General features: G+C 41.9%; 1 protein-coding gene across 3 annotated transcripts in view; it reads left to right on the top strand.

Moving 5' to 3' along the window:
- Positions 1-22,258, top strand: part of mgat4b (alpha-1,3-mannosyl-glycoprotein 4-beta-N-acetylglucosaminyltransferase B) — a 216,097-nt gene that overhangs the window by 22,550 nt on the left and 171,289 nt on the right. Inside the window, exons 2-3 of one of the 3 annotated variants that reach the window (XM_037540557.1) lie at positions 14,555-14,622; positions 16,561-16,615. The exons of the other annotated variants lie outside the window; for them this stretch is intronic. Of the exons in view, the coding sequence (XP_037396454.1) occupies positions 14,555-14,622; positions 16,561-16,615 (123 nt within the window). The remainder of the gene's footprint in view (positions 1-14,554; positions 14,623-16,560; positions 16,616-22,258) is intronic. 3 annotated transcript variants of the gene reach the window in all.

Genomic DNA, 22,258 nt, shown 5'->3' with positions numbered 1-22,258 from the left:
AAGATATTACACCAACAGTGAAATCTTTGCTTTGCCCCATTTTAAAAAAAATTTATTTATTTATTTTTTTTTACAGTTTTTGTTATTTTAAGTACAATTATTACAAGTTAAGTTTTGACTTGTGCAGTGCAGATTGGACGGCTGAGATTTATAGTGCTATATCACTGCTGTCAGGGTAACTTTACAGGAGAAGGAAAAAACATTATTTATTTGTATTGTAAGTCACTGGAACCAGAATTTAAAACGTTTTGCGCTGTTTCTTTTGGTCCATTCATTGTAAAATTTACACACAATATAAAGGGCAGTAGGCATTTTCAAATAATGTCAAAAACTGAAAAATAACAAAAATGGATATACAAAGTTTTGGTCCGAAGTTTTGTAACTAATTCGGTAACACGAAATTTCGTAGACACGAAAGGACACCAAGAATGTCTTATATATTACTTTTACTACATTTTAAATTAAAAAATGGATGTTTCCTGAAGGAAACGCAGAGCGATTTGTGAAAATTAAGCAGTTCCCCAGTGCTCCTGTGTTGTTGTTTGATAATTGCTATAGTATCCCAGGTGGTTGCAAGGGTGTTGCTAGGTGTTTGATATGGTTTTGTTATTGGTTAGGTTTTGTTATTGTAAGTGGTTGCTAGGGTGTTGCTAGGTGGTTGGTGTGGTGTCCCAGGTGGTTGCTACATTGTTCTTATGTGATTGTGCATTGCAAAGCATTAGCAGTCATTAAGTTGTTTACAGAGTTGTCCGCTTGAGATTTGAACACCATGTTTTAAACACAAAGCATCATGGATGGTAATTTAATTATAACTTCACTGAATGTTTTACAACTTTCTCAGTCATTAAGGAACCATCTTCAGCATCCCCGTCCCCATTTGAAACCTGTGATGTTGCACTGGACCAACATATTAGAATCAATTTCCACATTTGTCTGCAACCAATTGATTCCAAGCTTTTGAATGAAAGTGCAAAATCTGAGCTGTTAAACTGATGAACCTTCATTCACTGGAGAGAGGAGACCTGCTGCTTCAGTCATGTGTAGTCAGATGCATTTCAAATGTCGCTGGGCTCAGCGCCCACAGGCTAACGCTACTACCTAACATAGCCACCCACCCACCCACAAATGTACACAATCTCACCCTCACAGCAAATGCGCAGTCCTATGAAAACAGACATTTATTAGCCTTCCGCTGGCAAGCCTCCCCCACAGCCCACCACCACTGCCACCAACAGCCACACTCTCACACATGCACACACCCCACATCCTCACATACTTTCAAATACAAACACCCACACACCCACATACTTTAATATGTATTCACACACTGTACGTGTGCTCATACATACCTCACACGCACATGCACACACATACATAGTACTGTGCATAAGTCAGAGACCACCTTTTATTTATCTAATGGACTTTTACATCAGTCCAACTCGACATTCATCATAATTTCACTCTGCTGAGACTCATAAACATATAGGCTGATGTTTCTGTGGCAAAAAAATAGTAGAGACTCATCGCAGAAGGTTTTGAACGAAGCAGCTTAACGTGGCTGGAGGAGACCGAGGCTGTAGCGTTTAAAGAACGTGGCCCTGACCGAATAACGTGCCCTTTTTACAGCGAACTTGAGCACATTGTGGGAGATGAGTCCAGCTGTCAACCACTGGAACTTCATAATCGCTCCTGTGATGCAGGCAAAGACGACACTGAGAGCTCCGGGAGCGACAGGCGTTCTCTGGCCATCATGACGGATGAGCTGTCTCATGAAGCTCTGTTCTTTTGCGCATGAAGGTTGGTTTACGAGCTGATCCGTTCAGACTGATGTCGCATACAGATCACATTTAAAAGACAATGTGAACAGCCAAACAGAAAAACCGGATTTGATGAGAAAATCAGATTCGGGCCGCTTTTACCTGCTGTGTAAACGTGGCTTACAGGTTTAGAAATCTACAGAGATATTTTTCCACAAGGTTCTGTCTTGGAAGTTGGCTGCACTCAGTAAGGGCTTCTTGAACAGCTACACATCCTTTCAGACCCCCAGCACTGAGTGGTCTTCTCACAGTAGAATGACGGACAGAAACTCTTGTGGATGTTTTCAGATCTGAGGCAGCTTGATTTTCTCCTCTCTCTCAGAGATGAAAGCTTTAAATGAAGTTTTGATGGTTTACCAGGCCTTGTCTGTATGCCTGTATAGGCACAACATACATTATGCGGAGAGTAAGTTAATGTAAAGAGATTTTACAACTTTGGGACATGTCTGTATGTCAAATCATTAGGAAATCTTCATGTAATGTGAAAGACAGCTGTTGTGTTAAAGTTTTTTTTTCTCTCTCTCCATATACGTATGTCCATATTTACTTCCATACGCTGCACACAGATGTACACACACACTCACTAGGTGGGGAAATGACTCCCAAAATTCACAATTCGATATCATACCGTGATATTTTGAATCGATACAGTACAAAAAGGAGTAGCTGGAACACTGAACACTGTTATAATGTTAATGTGTGTATTTTTAGGTTATTAGACTGTTACACAAAATTAGAAATGCACACAATCTGAAACAGAAGTTTCCCAGCCTAACTCTCGAGCCAGAAGCCGACACAATAACATGCTAGTCCAGATACAATGAGATGATAAGACACTGTAATGCAGTGCGATACAGTACAGTATGTTATATTATTACGTCCCTAATATTTAATGTCCCCCACACACACACACACACACACACACACACACACACACACACACACACACACACACACACACAGCGACGCTGAAATGTAATCTCGGGCCGTGCCACGTGTGTGTGAGTGTGTGAGTGTGTTAGTGGGTTGGGGGGGGGGTGCCTTGGTGAAGGACGGTATGACATCTAAGCCGTGTTTTGGCACGCCTGGGCAGAAGGTACTTTTGTTTTGTGTCTGTAATCAGCGCCTGCCTGCTGCTCCTGAGATGATGTTACAGCCTCACACTCCCACGTCCTGCCTGTTTCTGAGCCAAGATGGCCGTCACGACACGGAACCATTGTCGGCGAAAGAAGGTGGATGCAGTATGTTCAGGATGGATCCGAGGCGCGCTCTCAAACAGAGCCGCTTATTCTTCATCTACAGGAGAACCTGCCGCCGGCCTTTACAGAGCCGCTTACGAGGAGGGCGAAATGATGGGTAGCACAGTGGAGAGGAGGGAAGGGCGGAGAGGAAGAGGACTGTGAGAGAATGAAATTGAGCGAGAGAGCTTTAGAGGGATGGAAGGACAACAAAGGAGAATACAGAGAGGATCCCATTTACAGTGTCCCATTGAATCAGTGTGTGTGTGTGTGTGTGTGTGTGTGTGCACCTTTGTAGGAGAAGAAAGAGAGAGCCTAACTGACTAAGTTTTTTTTTTTTTTTTTTTAAATAAAAACTCATGTTTTACTTATTTAAACTGAAAAAGTTAAAACTGCTGTTAGGTCTAGGTTTACAGCAGCTGTGTGTATGTATAAAAGTGAAGTAACGACCTTTGTATGTACATATGAGCATGTTGTTGATGTTTGTTGTTGTTAGTATTATTACTTATAAGTACTTACACAGATACTTACATGTTGTTGCGGTCCAAAGAAAAAGAAGTATCTCTAACTTTGCAACTTTACAGTAGAAGGGAAACATTTACTTTTAATGTCAGTTAATATAAAGAGATTTTATTTCAAGCAATTTTGGAAATACTGCAACGTAACCCTCCTACCCCAACAATAGTCTATGGGAACAGTGGTAACACCTGAGTTCTACACAGTTCCACACCAGTCATGTCACCAAAATGTATTTCAGCTTCATTTCAACCAACATAAGCTCCTAACATCAGCTCAGCCGCTCAGCAACTGAGCTCAAGTCTTAATGAACTTGCAGCAAAGAAAGGATCCCAGGTGTGCAGTTCAAGCAAATTGGTAGGTTTAAAGGATGGAGCACCTGGAGACATTTAAACGTTGAATATTTCAAGTGTCCCTGCAATATTTCAAGTGCCTATATTTTAGTTTTTGCGTATTTTGAATAAACAATGTCCAGTTTGGGTTACAGCACAACATTAATTAAAAATGAAATAAAAACATTTTTTCTCTGGCCCACAGATTTGATGAGATTTTTAAAAATATGGCCCTTTTACTGGTTCAGCTTGACACCCTTGATCTAGTGCAAGTGTTCCCAGAAGGGTAGAGGGTAAAAGGGGAACAAAGTCCCTGTTAAAACTCATGATTTCAGAAGAAACGCTGGATGAGCAGGTGTCCACAAACTTTTGGACATGCTGTGTGTGCCACTACGTCCTGACATTATACAAAACTAACCTCTGCCTCTCCCCCCACACTCCCCCGTTGCGTAATGCTGTTATGCGGCAAAGGGGGAAGCTGGGTCTCATCAGACTTCCAGCTAACAAGCCGCATGCACGTACATGTTTGTCTCCATCCCTTGTTTATAATGTGACAAGAACTGTGCGTGTGCGCGCTTGTGCACTAGTAGCTCTTGGGATCTTGTTAATGCCTGCTGCACAGCGGAGCGGCAGAAACAGGATTGGGTAGGGTGTGTATGTGTGGGGGCGTTTGACAGCACTTGTACCTTGGGGCCTCAGTGTTATTGAATGTCTATATGCGTTGTACACATGGGTGACGGGGTGGAAAGTACGACCTTAGGCAGTTATTTCACAAATTTTTGGCCGTAGTGACCTCAGTCATTCCCATTTCATTTGCTTTGAAAACTTTGGCACAGCAGGAACTGAGATGTGGACTTTTCTTTGTAATCGCATAGAATTTCGCCAATGGTTAATTGCTAATTTCACCACTCATGTCTGAGAAGTAAGTTTGAAGAAAGATAAAGTGCTTTAGTAAGATCTGTAATGCTTGTTACAGGCTTCCCTGATAGCGAGAGGATGGTGGGCAACTGTTTCTGGGCAGTCCATAAATGTGTTTTTGTGTGTGTGTGTGTGTGTGTGTGTGTGTATGTATGTATATCTGCTATCAGATCTCCAAAATAGTAACTTTACAGGAAAACGAAAAAACCTACTTTACTTTTAATGTAAGTCAATGGAACCAAACGCCTTTCTGAGTCCTTTTCGGCCGTTTCTTTTGGTCAATTCATTCTGAAATTTACACACAATGTAAAGACCAACAGGCATTTTCAGATTATGTCAAAAAGTGAAAAAGTGTGTGTGTGTGTGTGTATATAATATATGCATGTATATGTTATAAACAAAGACATTTGTGTGCCTAGTCATTATTTTTTTCTCTCAGTTGTTTGTAATATTTGTCTTAGTTTATTTTCCGAAATAAAAGTCTGAATACATTAAAATCTGTTTGGGGAGATTAAAAACTAGTTACAGTTTGAATGCAGCACAGTAATGTAGGTGGTCCAAGGGTGGACCAGCAGTGGCAAACAGTCAGTGGAGTGCCTACCTTATCAAGCCAGTGGACTGATATGTGTTGCTGTCTGGGTTGGTATTAAAGTCAAGTCATACAGTCCACCTCTGAGATAAAACATGCAAATTTGGGATAAATATAAATTATAAAATTGTCTCCTTAAAATAAACTTAAAGTAGTTGTGACTTAACATTGTGGTGAATTCAGGAGTTAGCTTTAGCTGTTGTTAGCTGGAGTACCTGAGGAAAGATCAGGAATTAGCGTTACTGTTAGCTGGAGTACCTGAGGAAAGATCAGGAATTAGCATTATCGTTAGCTGGAGTACCTGAGGAAAGATCAGGAATTAGCGTTACTGTTAGCTGGAGTACCTGAGGAAAGATCAGGAATTAGCGTTACTGTTAGCTGGAGTACCTGAGGAAAGATCAGGAATTAGCCTTAGATAGGACCTGAGGAATGTTTAGGAATTAGCATTAGCCGCTGTTAGCCAAGGCATCTGAGGTGAATTCAGGAGTTAGCATTAGCTACTACCTGAGGTAGGTAGGTAAGGGATTTTAGGAGGTTGGGAATTAGCTTTATCTAGCTATTGACTTATTACTGTAATAGTACTAAGTACTATAATATACTAATAATACTATAATATACTAATAGTACTATAATATATTAAAAAAAAAAAAGAAAACAAATTTCCTGCTGCTCTGGTCTGTGCTCATTTATTATGGCCTGGTGCTGGTTTAGCAGGTCACCCAAAATGGTCATGCTGGATGACCAGCATTCCAGCAGCCAGATTTAGTAGGTGGGCCAGTCATGCTGGTCTATGCTGGGTTTTCTATGACTGATGAGGCAATTTGCTCACTGAAAGAAAATATTCCTGTTTCTTCATCAAAACAAATATATATTGGGGGCTTGTTTGCTGATCTTCACATAGTCTTCCTAAATGAATCACTACCCACACATGCACTGATTTAGTGATGTAGTAATGTGTTACTTTGCCGTACACAAGCTGGGAGATTAAACTCTCAGTCGCTCATTTCTTTCTTCATTTTCACATCAGTTCATTTGTTCAGCCAGTGAAAAGGCCTCTGGGTCATTTATAATTTCAGCTTAGTGGCCCAAAGTGGACGCTTTTATCTCCGCACTGAGCCCTGGTAATGACAGTGACTCTGATTTTAGATCACTGTTGTGTTTTGATTTAAAATGAAGCAAAATTTTGAATCTTCAGTTTCTGTGGTTTTATCTTCTGCATATCAAGGAAAGTAATACTTGGTCTAGTAAACTCCAGAACAGTGGTACATCGCCTCTCTCGGTCTCTGCAAGCCTGGACTTTCTCCTCACGATGCCCTTCTTTCACGGCTTTGTCTGTTTTTCTCTCCTCCTCTTGCCGCTTATCAATCTGTCCCTCCTTTTCCGTCAGCGGCTCCCTCAGAGACTCATTGATTACATGTTCGTCATGCTGGCGAATTTGACCCCCCACCATTTTTTCCCAGAGGCTCTTTCATTTTCTGAGATTGCAGAAAAATTTTGCCCCCGCTCCCCCCCTCAAATTACCGCTTCGCTTCTTGTAGACCACATTGAGTTGAATACTTCAGCCTACACACACTTTGCCCTGAAGGTGAGCCTGCCTATTTAATTGTCCTGTGTTTCTGCTAAGCCCCATGCGGGAGGCTCTTCAAAGGCTGTTTAATGTAAACCTCAGGGCTTCCTGTCCAGCGTGGTGAGCAAGGAGAGGGGGATAACATAGAAGAATGGAGAAGAAGAGAGGATGGATGGTGGCAGGAGGGTAAAACGGGTCTAGCGAGACAAAATAATGCACTCGGTATGCCGGTCACGGGTCACCTTGAGCTGCAGGTGTGTTTGTGCTCGCGTTTGTGTGTCCGTGGGAGCATCGCGGTGCTCCAGCCGGGAGCTGTGAGATTAACAGACGTCTTCTTCCATTCAGCCGTGTGTTTATGTGGTCCTGCACTTTCCTTGGCTTGAGAATGTGACCTCTTTTCAAAGAGAAGGCTTTTTATCTTGCAGAAAAACGAGCTGTCTAGACTGCCCATCTTGTCCTTTGAGTGCCTTTATACGCATTACGCCGCTTTAAGGGTCACAGCTAGCCTTCTTAACAGCGCACCCTACCTGCATGCTGATCAGCATCTCCCTCCCCGTCATTAGCTGCACTCTCTGCGATCTAGTTGGCTGGCTTTCGATAAGCATCTCCCAGGTATGAATGTCTCGGGGATGAATTGGTCGCCCTGAAGGTGTATCTGTGTGACCGTGGAAATAAAGACCCCACTGTCCAGATACTTGTCCTCGAAAGCACCCACTTAGCTGGAAACTTTGGTTTCAGTTCCTCCGCTAGGGCTCAGGTCATGGGAGAGCTTTTTAAAAAAACAACAGTGGACAGAATTAACTTCTCAGAATGAGCTGGGGTTAAGTAACCGATGGACTATAGCCATTCAGTTAGAGATTCTATCGGTGTTCGTTTTAAGGAATACAGTCAGCGTGAAGCTAAGTCTCAGGCTCATTCCTTGTGTTTTCTTGTTTAAAAAGCAATAGCTGGAAAATCGAATTCGCAGAAGTTTTCCCTCATCCTGAATGTGGTCAGTTAGCCGTGCTACGTACTTGTATCCGTTTTTATAGATGAACAGCTTTGTGCAGGCCTATATGAAGTTTAAATAGCTTAAAATATTATTAGTGCATTTTTAGATTTTAGACATGCCGTTTGCACAGGGCTAATTGGGTCATTCTACTGAAACGTCCACTTTTCTGTCTACCTGTAGGAGTCACTGGTGTTACCGATCGTCATTGGTGTTGCACATAATAAAGGAAAAACCAGAGACATTTTTAATGATCAATGCATTTTACTAAACGGCTGCTACAGAACATCAAACCACACACTGTCAATCAGGGAACTTCCACTAAAATATGGAATTTAATCCATTTCAATTTTTTCACAATAATAACGGTCACACCAGTGACGTCAGCTAAAAGCTTCATATGAGATCATGAGCTGAATGAGAACCTCTGATCACTGAGAGACACCGTGGACTCACCATGAGTTTTTCTTCATAGATCCTCAGAAAACAGGTCAAAGGAGGTCGAGTGACGTCGTCAGTGTGACTTTTAATTCAGAATAAGAGGTTTTTAGTTAGGCGGTAACACCAGTGACACGACTCCTGGGTAACTTTCATTATATATTTTATAATATTTGTCTGGCGTTTGTTTGCTTTGTCATTTGAATCACATGTTTCATAGTCATGTAGAGATTATTGCAGTTAAAATTGCAGAAAAATATTTTTTTTTTACCTCAAAATATGGCCTCGGCCTTCACACATGACCGCGAGGACGAGCTCTTGTGTGGTGCTGGGAATTCTATATGATTGATTTAAAAACCAATATTGCTCAATTGAGGCTCAAGAAGGTGTAACTGTTAAAATCACTTACTATTTTATTTTAAAACATGAATAAATTGTAACCCTAACATGTTTTTAAGTGTAAACGCTAGAGACACAAAAATGGAGATTTCTGTAGAATGACCCAGTTGCTAAGGTATAAGCTATATATATTTTATAAGGTATAAGCTAGGGTTGCTTGTAGACTCATAGCTCTAAATCTATAGAAGCAAACTTTGGGCACTGAAGATGTCTTGGCTATTAGATTACATTTGTGGAAAACTGTAAATTTGATTCCTCTCCAAACTTTTCTGGGTCAGTGTCAGATGGCAGGGCAGTGGATGTGATAGTATGGGAACGGTTGGTCTTCCTGAGTGAAATGTTTACTTTGTGCTGAGGAGCCCTCTCTAGTGTAAATATGTACAGGCCTGCTCCCATGTCTCCCCCACGTATTACTGCGCAGCCTACACTCGGCTCTCCGAACGTTACACAAGCATCATTTCAGCATTCTTCGCCTTGCTTTGAAAGGCTGAGTCTGGGAGAATTCAGCAGCCTGCCAAGGATGCTTGAAAACTGAAGCAGACAAATGACTTGAAGAAAATGTATTTTTCATGCGAGTTGGGATTCAGCAGGAGACTTGTGCAAGAAGAGCTTCAGTGCTACCTCAGAGGTTTTAGAAACGTTCTGGGGACTTTGCGGTTGTGCACAGACTCAATGAGCCTTTTTAGCATTCGAGAAACGTTCACGGAGTGCCGTGAAAAGAGGAAATCGGTTTATAAGCTTGGAAAAGTTGACGGAAAGGGTGGAGATACAGACGCTAGAAACCATGCATTAACAGTGGTCTCATGAATACGTTGCATTGTACAAATTATGCTAATAAAATCTCCCAAATTCTGGGGTAGACTGTGCAAAAATGTTGCATGTTCACATATTGCTGCTGTCAGAAGGAAACCTCGTATCTCCAACATGGTAACTTTACAGGGGAAGGAAAAAACCTAATTTACTTTGAATGTGGGTCATTGGAACCAGACATTTTCTCCAAGTCATTTTGGGACATTTATTTTGGTCCATTCATCATGAAATTTACATGGAATATGAAGGGCGACATGCATGTTCAAATTCTGTTAAAACCGGAAAAACGGCAACAATGGAGCTGCAAGGTTTTGTTGCAACAGCGGCGATATGAAGTCTCCTCTGTCAGATGATGCTGTCAAGCTGGAAGGATGAATGCTAGCGTGCACTTTCTATGAGACACCATGAAGCACCATGTTTATATGCTGCTAGTGTGACATCATTACACGCTTGGAGGAGGATGCAAACCGCTAATTCTGCTGCGCCAGCTAACGGACATCTGCACCGGGAGGGAGGACATTCCCACCCAGAGAGAACGAGACCATTGTGTTTTCTTGGACTGCCGCGGCGTCTCATGCTGTTTCTACAAAAGAGCCAACTCTTAGGCCTTTTGTCTGCAGCAGCATTAAAAGGGCATTTTTGGCCCAGTCCCATTTCACCCCTCATCCCTACCATTTAGCACTTAGCCATCTGTTTTGTGTGTTTACGTCTAGAGGTAGGTACTTGTTGAGACGGAGGGGTTGGGTGAAGTGTTGAGGCTACATGGCCCTCCAAACGGAGGTTTTTCAGAGACAGTCCAAACAGAGTGATGAACTGGCGAGATGAAGCACACGAGACCAAAGAAACCCACAAATGTGAGAATTTTCTCAGTTAAAAACTATAATAACCATTATATTATCCTAGTTTAATATCATTTCCAAAAGCCAGTTTCAGCAACCGAGGATCAGAACGCCAAGGCCCACGCCTTCGGACACTGCCCGATCCACAATGCACCCTTGGGAGGTGTCACAGGCAAGTCCACCGGGGAGGAGACCCCGGGGAAGACCCAGGACACGCTGACGTGACTTTATCGCCCAGTTGGCCTGGGAGCGCCTCGGAATCCCTCCCAGGGAGCTAGTGGAAGTGGCTGGGGAAAGAGAGGTCTGGGCCTCATTGCTCAGGATGCTGCCCCCACGACCGGAACCCCGGAGAAGTGGAAGATGATGGATGGATGGATAGTTTAATATCATTTCAATATTGTGGTATTATGGTCGTTTTCTTCATTCATTCTCTAAGCTGCTTCTCCCTCAGGGTCGTGGTGGTGGTGGTGGTGGGGGGGGGGGGGGGGGGGGTGCTGGAGCCTTCCCAGCAGTTATTGGGTGGAAGGCAGGATCACAGGGCGTCCACCTTAACTGATGCAGCAGTTCTGACACCTAAAGCACCAGAATGTAACTGCTGCTCTGTTTAAGGTGGAACAAGAAAATATGAACAAGAAACCGTGAATAGGTGAATATCTGACTTCAGCTCATAACTTCATATCACTGAAGAACTAGGGGTGGGTGATAGTAAATAGTTGCCCCCCTCCTTGAAGGCGTATGATTCCCTAAATGTAACTAAAGCCCAGCAGTGAGGAGAAACCCTCCTCTGCTGTCGCTGAAGACCGGCAAGGTCGCCTACAGAGCAGCGCTGGTAGCTGTTAATGAAGTGATGCTCTTTATTTGAGGGGCCCGTTTCATAGTGGAAGAGTTCAACCACTAGGAGGTGACACTCGAAAACAGAGGGAAAGGGGGAGGGGTAAAAATAAGACATGGGATTAGGCCTTAGAGTGCGTACTAGGTTTTCAACACATGATTAATTGTAATTGATTAGGTAAACCATTTATGCTTTCTGCTGTTTCCTCTCACTTTGACCCATCACAGAGCTGCCATCATTGTGCATTGTGTCTTCAAAACAATCACCTCCACGGTTCGTGTGGTGTATTGCAGTGTGTTGGATGGATTGATAGGTAGGTGCATGGGTAGATAGATAGTTCGTTCATCCCAAAGACAATTTAGCAGCCACTAGCAGACGCACAGCACTGTACAGTAACAGTAATAAGGGTGTAGACATATAGCAAGAATAAGTATACCAGATCCTCTCTACAGGCATGCATACAAGAGAGATGCAGTGCAGTAATGACTGTACAAGAAGTTACAGGTAACGGTATATAATGACCACTGAATGAAGAAATATGTGCATATATTGTACCAAATGAAGTGTCCAGTGTCCAGATGTACAAGATGCGCAGTGAGGTAAGCAGAAAGTTCAGCAACGCTGTCTATACGTGCAGATGAATAGAGAAACACAGGATAAGCATGAGATTCTTCTTCTGGCACCCCTGGGAAGAGTTGAGGAGCCTGATGGCTCTGGGGCCAAAGGATCTCCTAAATCTGTCGGTTGAGCAGCTCTGTGACAGCAGCCTGCCACTAAACATGCTCCTCCTGTCCATGATGGTGGTGTGCAGTGGGTGACCATCATCCTCCATAATGGAGAGCAGTTTGTGTAATGTCTTTCTCTCAGCCACCTTGACCACAGAGTCCAGTTCCGCGCTTACCACTTACCCCGCTCGCCTGACCAGCTTGGAATGCCTGCCTGTGTCATATGACCAATACAGATCATTATAGAGCATCAGCTTCAATCAACACTTATTAATAAGCTTTGTTGACTAACAGTTGCGCTCTAGAGCCTGGATGAAATGATGACGATAGAGTGCATTAGGGCAAATTACAGAATAGAGTGCATTCAAGTGCAAATTACAGTATGGAGAGTGTTTGAGTTTCTTCTAATTAAAAGCAAGCAGACGCCTGACGCAGGTGATCCTGGACTCCCATAAGCCACATTTTTGTATTTGCTATCTGTTTTCCTCCGGTACGTTGTGTTTTTATCTCCCCTGGGCTGCGTGTGCCTTGAAATATTTACACGCTACACCATAATTCATGAGCTGAGAGTAGACGCGAGATCAAACCTCTGTAACTGAACCGAGGGTATGTCACATGCATATTTGAGGTCGCTGGTGTTTCTCTATATTCTGCATGCGAATGCTGTTCTTGTCAAGTTTCTGCAGCAGAGTAATGAAATCTGTCTGATTGTCTTCTAGATGGAAACATGTTTTCTCAGGCATCACGCTTGGTTAGTTTGTTTGCACCGCCTTTAATTATGAAATGGAGAAACAACTTCTTTCTTTCCCTTTCTTTCCATCCCTGTCTCGTTAGATCCAAGGATCTGTCTGTTCGCTCGGGCCATCCTTCTACTCTTATTGCTCCGTCTCTCTCCAGTCTTCATCGTTTCCTTTACAGAATCTGATTATGGAGTGCCTCTTTCTTTCATTTTCTCTTTCTTACTCCCCTTATGCCTTTAGGCCCAAACTGCAGGCTTTACAGTTTGGGTCGGCCATCAGTTTCTCTGTTACTGTTTTTTTTTTTTTTTTTTCAGCGGCAGTAGAAGGGTCTGCATCTGGATATGGAAGATTTGTTAAATTGTTTGAATTAAGTGAGTCGTTAGTGAAATTAATTAGGCTGAGCTCGCCAGATGGTGAGAACCTTGCCATGGACACTTGGAGCGTACACGTGCACACGCGCGTGCACACACACACACACACACACACACACACACACACACACACACACACACACACACACACATATATATATATATATATATATATACTCTTACCCTCCTCAGAACCCCCTTCATCACTCCTCACTGTCTGCAGCTCACTGAAATTTCCCACTGTGCCCTGTCCGCTTTATTAGAAACCCCTACCTTATACTACTCACTATACCCCGCCTTGCCTGCTATGTCCAGGCCACAGAGACTCTGCCTCACCGACTGAGTGTGCTGAGGGGCAAACTGAGGGTCAAGCGTTTTCAGCTCAGACAGACCGCTTAAGTTGAACCTTGTCCTCAGGTCAGGATAAGCATATTCCAGCTCCCTTCTGTCTTCCTCTCTCTGTCCATATCCCGTGTTTTGAGTCTGCTTCTCTACTTAATAATCCTCTTTTTATCCCCTCATTAATATATTATCAGAGTCCTGCTCCTTTTCTTTGTCAGACCTGCTATATTTGCGTGTTCGTTTGAGTTTGTTGAGTGAATTGACTGTCCCGTGTGCCACCGTGAATGCGTCTGTTATTGGAGACAGGCTGACAGTGCTGCCAGTGAAATATGGAAATCTGGTTATTTCCCACTTCCTCACTTAAAGCTTATTGAGTTAACCAACATCTCTTCCCGTGCAATTCAATTGGTCCAGTTGACCTCCATGTCATACGTTTTAAAGCGATTGGTCCCACTGCACCGGTTGAGCTCTTTGATTGGCCTCAGAAGGCTCCAGCTGAACGACGGTCATTTGTTCCGGGCTGAATCGACAGGTTTATGGGTGACCATTCTGCTGCGGGTTGCTGACGGTATGTTTCACGTAACAGCATATGAATTATGTAGGCTAGACCCATCAGTCCTGGTCATCAACATGGGCACTCAGAGAAGGCCAAAGATCCATGTAGACACACTTAGTCAAAGTCAAAGGTTTAGACACACCAGACTGAAAGTATGATTTTGATAATCTTAAAGATATTTTGATCTAAAGGCTGTACATTTAATTGTGTAACTGATAAAAGTAAGAATTTATTAAGTGTTTACAACGTAGTTTCCAGTAGCCGGCAAGGTGTCAGCACATGTGGATCCTCAGTGAAAAAGCAGCCCAGGTTGCTCCTTGTGGAGCTGCTTAAGAGAATGACTGTATGAAGCACAGCGAGCTGCTTTGTGGTGGTTTCGATTCGTTTTTTTGGTCACTGTGTATTTCCAAATGTGTTAGGGATGCACAATTGGAATTGGCCCAGACCAGAATTGGCAGATTTTTGCTCAAAACATGAAATGAACCATCATCCTAAATACTGATTTTTAATGTGTTGTGATTTTTATGATGTCAACAGAGGCAGAGAAGTGCTTTCGCGCTGTATTTGAATGCAGCTGCTACACCTGTACCTACAAAGCCCCGCTGGTGACGTATAAATAAAAATAATGTGTGGCCACAACTTAGTAAGGAGTGGGAACGAGATAATTAAGTCATGGACACGACTTACTAAGGTGTGGGAACGAGGTCATGCCTTACTAAGTCATGGCCACACATTAGAATCTCTTTCTATGCCTTACTAAGTTGTGTTCACAACTTAATTATCTGATTCCCACACCTTACTAAGTCACAAAACAACCTAGTAAGGCCTGGGGATGAAATCATACCTTACTGAGTCATGGCCATGCATTAGGATCTCATTCCCACTCTTTACTAAGTTGTGGTCATGACTTAATTATCTCATTCCCACACCTTCCTAAGTCACAGCCACGACCTAGTGAGGTGTGGGAATGAGATTGTGCCTTACTAAGTCATGGCCATGCATTAGAATCTTGTTCCTATTCTTTAATAAGTTGTGGCCATGCGTTTGGATCGTGTTCCCATGGCTTAGTAAGTTATGGCAATGTCTTAATTATCTTGTTCCCACACCTTACTAAGTCATGGTGATGCATCAGAACCTTGTTCCTATGCCTTACTAAGTCGTAGCCGTGCATTAGGATCTAATAAGGCATGGCCACGCATTATTTTATTTATGTATGATTATGACAGCATGACATCATACGTTTTTTTCTGTTTGTGGACACTATTATGAAGAATCATTCCCGAGTAATAATGCTTACAAGTTAAGACCACCATGTTTCAGTTCTGTACATTTTTATGCTACAGATAATGAAAAGAAATTCTGCTTTTACTTTACAAAATTATCGCTTGAAGCACATCTGGTTCAAATGCATTTAAAATCTTCCATAGGACTAATATGTGGTGTTATAAATGAGGCCTCTACCTTGTCAGAGCTACTCCTTTACTTGGGAACGATGCTTAATAGCAATGTCATAAATGGACTAAATGTCTGTCATTTTGTGTAATACTTATGAATGTCTTATGAAGGCAGGTAGCCTCCGTTTAAAGTGCTACTGAATGGTCTTTTATGAATAGGCATTTTCCAAATTTGTACACTAACTCATAGTATATGGATTCTACATAGCAGGACAAACCATGACATTGCTGTCACAGCAATAAGCCTAGTGGGCTTAACATGTTCATTCATATATATAATATAATGTTTAGATAGATAGATATACACAATATTGTGTGAAGGTTTTAGGTATCTAAGCAAATGTTTAACCAGTTGACCTCAGCAGTGAGTTTATCACAATATACATTAGAATAAAGTCGTATTCATAATTCAAATAAACAGAAAAACAATAAAAAGGAACAAGAATTTCTCGGGTCCATATGTTTCCTGGACACCTTCACAGCCGCCACAGAGACTCGTTAATATCATCAATTACATCATGAGCTCAATTTACTGAGCACTGATTGGTCAAACCAGAAGCTGCTTTTTAACTACATATAATACTGGGCTTCCTGGAGGTGAGGCCTGGAAATGGGTAAACAAACAATAACATCCAGAAAATCACTATTTTTTATACATATATATATATATATATATATATATATATATATATATATATATATATATATATATATATATATATATATATAATTAATATTCTATAATATTCTATAAATACATGTCTATAAAATATAAAAAAAACACTTTTCTCAGCAAATAAACACAAACTACACAAATAAATAGATTTTGAAAATGTGTCTTGGGTGCCTCAGACTTTCACACAGTGCTCTATATATATATATATATATATATATATATATATATAGTACACATAGCTACAAGGGTGTTATGATAGAGTGAACTGATAGTTTTGTGTGTATGTATGTCTGTGTGCATGTTTGCTTGCTTGTGCTTTCATGCCTTTCTGCTCACTTGCTGTGCTGACATTGCTGGTGTTGCATGCCTGCTAAGAGCCGCTGAAGGATATGACACGCTCTCTTTTCACTTAGCCCACGGGATGCACACGGTTTGATTTGTACCTCGCTGACCCGGTGCTTGGAGAAGGTAATGCCCCCACTCTGTCACGATTTGTAGTCACAGAATGCCACATGCAGTGCTTGTCCTGTGGCGCGACCCTGAGTGCACAGCTGTGGTTGGTCACAATGGCCCTGCCATGTCCTTTTGTTTGGCTGAAAACATTTCAGCAAACTTCAAAAGCTTTTAAACTAAGTCTGAATATACACAAGCCCAAAGGGACCCAGGACTTCGTACAACTCCAGTCGAAACCTTTGGACACTTCTACTCTAAAGGAAGCTGCACTTCATTCCTGTTCAATCCTGTACTAACTTCTAACTGGAACTGTTTGAAGGCTCGAAGACCCTGAGGTCAATGTGCAGCATGGCCTTGGTCCAGCAGGCAAACAGAAGTCTACTGACCGGTTCTATGATAATATTGACAGTATGGGTTTCCCTCTTAAGTTTGGTGAAGGGAATTTTGTTTACACAGTGCAGGACAGAGATGGACACGTATGCTTATTTCAGCATGCTGTTGTTGGAGGTCCTAGCGGCTGTGTTTGGAGAGTGTTTATACTTGTGACACAGATGACACAACTCTTTGGAAAGCTGTCATTTATGTGCACTTGTGGAACGTGACTTCACTCAATACACACACCCACACACACACACATGCACTGAGAAATGCACTGTGTGGAGATGCGTGGTTGGCCAGTAAAATGGGTCAATATTAAAGGGTATTAAAAAAGGTACTGTATTACATTTTTCCCTGGAATCCAGTTATATTGTTTGTGTGGGTTTTATGTAACAAAAACAGTCATTGTACATTTTACCTGTCCATTTTGACCTTTACCTGAACTTCTCTTTATCTGTTTATAAAAAAAAACAACCTATTTATTTCTGTGTACAGAAGTCTAATTACAGTCTAATTACAGTCTAATTACAGTCTAATTACATGTTGATTTTAGACTGAAAATAAGTTAACACACCCATAAATAAACTTAAATAAAACAAAATAAAGTTTAACAGTTTTAAAAGGAAAACATAAAATGTGCTGTACAGAAATTAAGCAAGTGAACAGTAATGGTGCGTTAATGTGTTCTCTGTAGATTTACTTATTTTCACTTGGAAAATCAACACAACGTAGTTTGGCCAGGGGTGCCAAAACCTTCGCATATGGCTGCATGCAAGTGATCTGATTGGCTGCCCTGTATTGTGCCTCATTTGAAAAGCTGTTCGGGCTGGAACGCTCCTTGTAAGTTTAATGTGAATGGGCGGGGCTAAAGTTCTAGTTGGTTTGCTTGGCTTTGAGGAATGAAATGAAAGTCATATTTGACTCTAGTCTGATCAGTTTGATCAACACTGTTAAAGTAAGACTGTTGGAGTGATTTATTTTTAACCCTTTGAAATTCTATTATGGGCGGCACGGTGGCGCAGTGGGTACCGCTCTCGTCTCACAGCAAGAAGGGTTCGATTCCCGGCTGGGTGACCAGGCTCCAGGGTCCTTTCTGTGCGTGCTCCTACAGTCCAAAGACATGCGGTCCGGCCAATTGGATACTCTAAATTTCCCCTGAGTGTGTGTGAGTGAATGTATTTGTCTCTCTGTCTGCCCTGCAACGGACTGGTGGCCTGACCGCTGGGATAGGCTCCGGCTCACCCCTTGACCCAGTCGGATGAGCGGTTTAGAAAATGTGCATGTGAAATTATATTAATGTTATTCATCGTTGGGATTTTTAGCCCTCTGAAAAGCACTGGGCCTCACTCACTGATTTACTTCCAACGTTTTTTCTTAAATATTGATAAAGATCCTAAGAAAACGTCTCCGTCAGATTCATGACCTGCTCTTAAAGCGCAGAACTCTTCTCTCCTCTGTGCTCTTGAGTGTGTGTAGATTCAGTTCTTAAGAAGAAATCCAAATAATCAAACATTGGTGAACGTCAGAACCTTCGTCAAAACTTCGTGAGTTGGTTTTAAGAACAACGGTTGGTGAAAGAGGCCCAGTGTTACCGACAGTTCTCATATCAGTCAAGCCCTAATTTGCAGTCGGTTGACACAACCTTTCTTTCTTCTCCCCCTCCTCTGTTTCTTTTTCCCCCTCACTCTTTATTCCTGACTCCTTCCGGCTCGTAAAACCTGACCCTAAGCCCTCCCCTAGGGGATCTGAAAGCCAGCTGAAGTGAGCTGGGGGCTTGAGTGAGGGAATATTGGACCCTGCTTCTCTGTTAAATCTGCCTTGCACAACCGAGCAGGAACGCAAAGGCCGCTGCCCGTCTGCTAGACTGACCAATATGGGACGGTTTTATTGTGCGCCCGTATGTCTTTGTACTCAGGTTTTACACAAAAAGGCACAAAAAGCACTCCAACAATGCTGGGGAGCATAAATTCTCTGTGGCAGCTACATTTCGGTCTCCATCGGGGAAAAATGTTTTTATGCAAAATGCAGCTTTTAGTCAGAGTCAATTTTGTCATTTCATCTCACCACAGACGTGAGTGAGGAACGAAGTGTAGTTGTAAAAGACAACAGTAGAAGCAGTGAGATTGATATGAATGCGAGTCCAGACTGGGTAGATCAGTTAAAGAACTAGTCAAAAGACTGGACACACCTGCTCATAGAACCAGGGTGTCGCACTCCAACGCTAAAAGGGCCATTTAAAACTTTTTAAAAACCTGCGGGCCGGAGAACGTCTGTTTTTATTTCAATTTTAAATAGTGTTTTGCTACGAGTCAAATTGGCTGTTATTTATTCAAAATCCCGATGGCACCGAATGTTGTGTTCTTTCATTGCCTCCACATTATCTCTGCAAACAAGACAGACAGGTTTGTCTTTATTGGAGGTAAAAAAGTATCTGAGCTTGAGCCTCTCTTGAAAACCCCGTTCACAGTCCACTTTTCTGTTGGTCATTTTTTAGCTAGATGATTTTTTTTTTTTTTAAGTTAGCCAGGTGTTTTTATTGGTTGGCCTGTGGAATTGTGTGTTTGGTGATGTGACCACACATCATGTTGCATTTTACAACAAGTCGTTCCAGTCAGGCAAGCTGATTGGTTGAGAATCGTTCTAACCGTGCTGATATTTTGACGTAACATGTTTTCACAAACAGCTGTATCACTCCGCTGAGACGCCGTTCCTAAGCAACGTGTTTGATGCTCGAGCCATTTGAACATTTTTACTTCTAACTTTGCCACAAACGGAAAAGGACACTGTTAAGATCACATCTGACCGACAGCCGATTTGGTCCGACTCTGAAGACGAGACGACGATAAATTCCCAAACTTTCGTCACCACTGAGCAGCTTCTCAGTCGGCGGCTGTGACAGAAGAACAGCTGAACAACCTGGAATCAGCCAGAAATGAACCCAACACCATTCGCCAGACGTGTCTGATCTTCAGAGTCGGACCAAATCAGACTGACCCGTAAAACTGACCCAATAAAAAAAGCTAAAAGCTGCTCAGTGGAGACGACAGTTTGGGAATTTAGTGTAAGAAGCTGGAGAACGACCTGCCGGCTGTGCAGCGAGTGGGCGGAGCTCATTACTCTGACGAGCAACTCGTTAAGCTATAATTTGGAGGAAGGAACTGAACATTAAATCATATTAAACGCCGCATAACATAAAAATGAAGAAAAAGTGACATTTTTTCATTTATATTTTTAAAATGTATTCAACGCAACAAATAAATAGAAATAAATAAATAAATATAAACCACAGTTGGCCAAAAAATGGCCTGTTTAAGTTCTGTAGAGGATGCATTACCTTATTTTCACTTAGAAAATGAGCAAAGCGTGTGATTTGACCGGAGGTGTTCAGTCTTTTGAATATGACTGTAGGTCAGTGATCTCTGTTCTGATTGGCCCTGTGTTGTGGCTCAGTGAAGGTCTATCTCGACTGTAAACTTTAAGCATTTTCTCACAAGCCCTTTTTTAATATCGTCAGGTGTGTCCAGGACCTTGTCTGGTTGTAGGCTTAGGCTCTGCAGTATTTATCCACAGTAATGCACAGTGTTAATCATTTTCACTATTAATGTGCGTAGGCAGGTGCTGCATGAGACAGCATCATTTATTAATTAGCCTGTGGTAATCAGATTCCAGCAGCAGGGCTGTCACTCACCCACACGCAGTCAAACGCCCGCCGTACATTGTCCTCCCTGTACTGCTCATGCTCTGCTTCCTGTTGTTCATGTAAACCATCTGTACTAGACGACTTCTCTAACGTTACACAACCTGAGCCTAGCTAGCTCAGCGTGCAGCTCTGGGTGCTTAAGCCAGTGTTTTTTAAACTCCGTGCTTTACATGTTTGTGTTGTATGTTTTATCCTGCATGAAGACTCTTGGCATGATTTGAAAATGTCTGTTGCTCTTTACATCGTGTTTCATGATGATTGGACCAAATGAAACGGCCCAGAATGACTTGGAAAGACGTCTGGTTCCATTGACTTACATTAAAAGTAAAGCAGTTTTTTTCCTTCTCCTGTAAAGTTGTCATTTTGGAGATACAAGGTTTTCTTCCGACCACAGCGATATATAATTTACATTTTATACATTTTTTGGGCTGAAATACAGAGGAGCCCATTTCTGTCCTTTTGCCTAGAGACCAGAGGCCAGTCACCCCGTAAAGCCTGAAATAATATGTCAATGGGTGTCGCATTTCGTGGGAGTTTCACGGACCGCGTCGTAAGTCTTTACGTATTAACATCGCACACACAGGCTCAAAACTTTAGATGTCAAATGCAACATCTAATGAAGATATGATGACAACAGTAGATAATTCGCTCACACCCACGGAAGACACGTCCAAGTTTTGTCCAAGTTTTGTCCAAGTTCTCTGTGAATACTGTTTTAACGCACTCACAAAAGTCAGGTTCATCTGCTTGTTGGGCTCTGAAGCGCAACCAACACTGCAAAATAATCTTATGCACTTCTTGCATGCAATTACACATTTTCACCAGAGAGGTCTCCAAATCCCCAAAACTTACATAATGCAGCTTAAAGCCAAGTTATTCTAGCCTAAACTACAAAGCGTTTCGTCTGAACTACAATGCATTCAGTGTGTTGCTTAGAACACTCTTGTCTCAAACTGTGTTGGGTTTTTAACGTAAGACATTCTGTTGTCTGTAATTATCAAAAAATATGTAGTATGTAGCTAAAAACTGTAGTATTGCTCGTCTTGAGGCCTCGTTTTCTGTACTGTTGTCTATTTTTTCATACACCCTTAAAATGGATGGTTCTTCAAGGGTTCTTTAGTAAAGAAACCATTCTATATCGAACCATAAACACTCAAATAACCCTTTACCTGATTTAAAGGGTGAATTGATTCTTGAAAGGGTCCTTCAGACACCTGGACAATGTACGTGGATTGTTCTGTTCAGAAACTTTTCGGAAAGGGTTCTATATGGCACTTAAAAGCGTTTTTCTATTGTAAAGAAAAAGCTTATAACGATAGAAGAACCCTTTTCAAAAAGGTTCTACATAGAACCATATACCTCACCTTCTCCATCAATATGAAGGACGCTTTAGTCATGTTCATGGTTCCATACAGAACCGTTTTATAGAAACAGTCTTGGAAAAAAAACAGCTTTTTAAAGTTTTTAGAGACATTTTCAAAAAGGTTTCATATAGAACCATCCGCAATACATTCTCCATCAATCTAAAGACGTTTTTCACCATGCAAAGAACCATTTAAGCATGAAATGGTTCTATGTAG

This window comes from Pygocentrus nattereri, chromosome 8, assembly GCF_015220715.1.
Source record: "Pygocentrus nattereri isolate fPygNat1 chromosome 8, fPygNat1.pri, whole genome shotgun sequence".
NCBI classification, from domain to species: Eukaryota; Metazoa; Chordata; class Actinopteri; order Characiformes; family Serrasalmidae; genus Pygocentrus; species Pygocentrus nattereri.
This window is presented reverse-complemented; position numbering and strand designations above follow the sequence as displayed.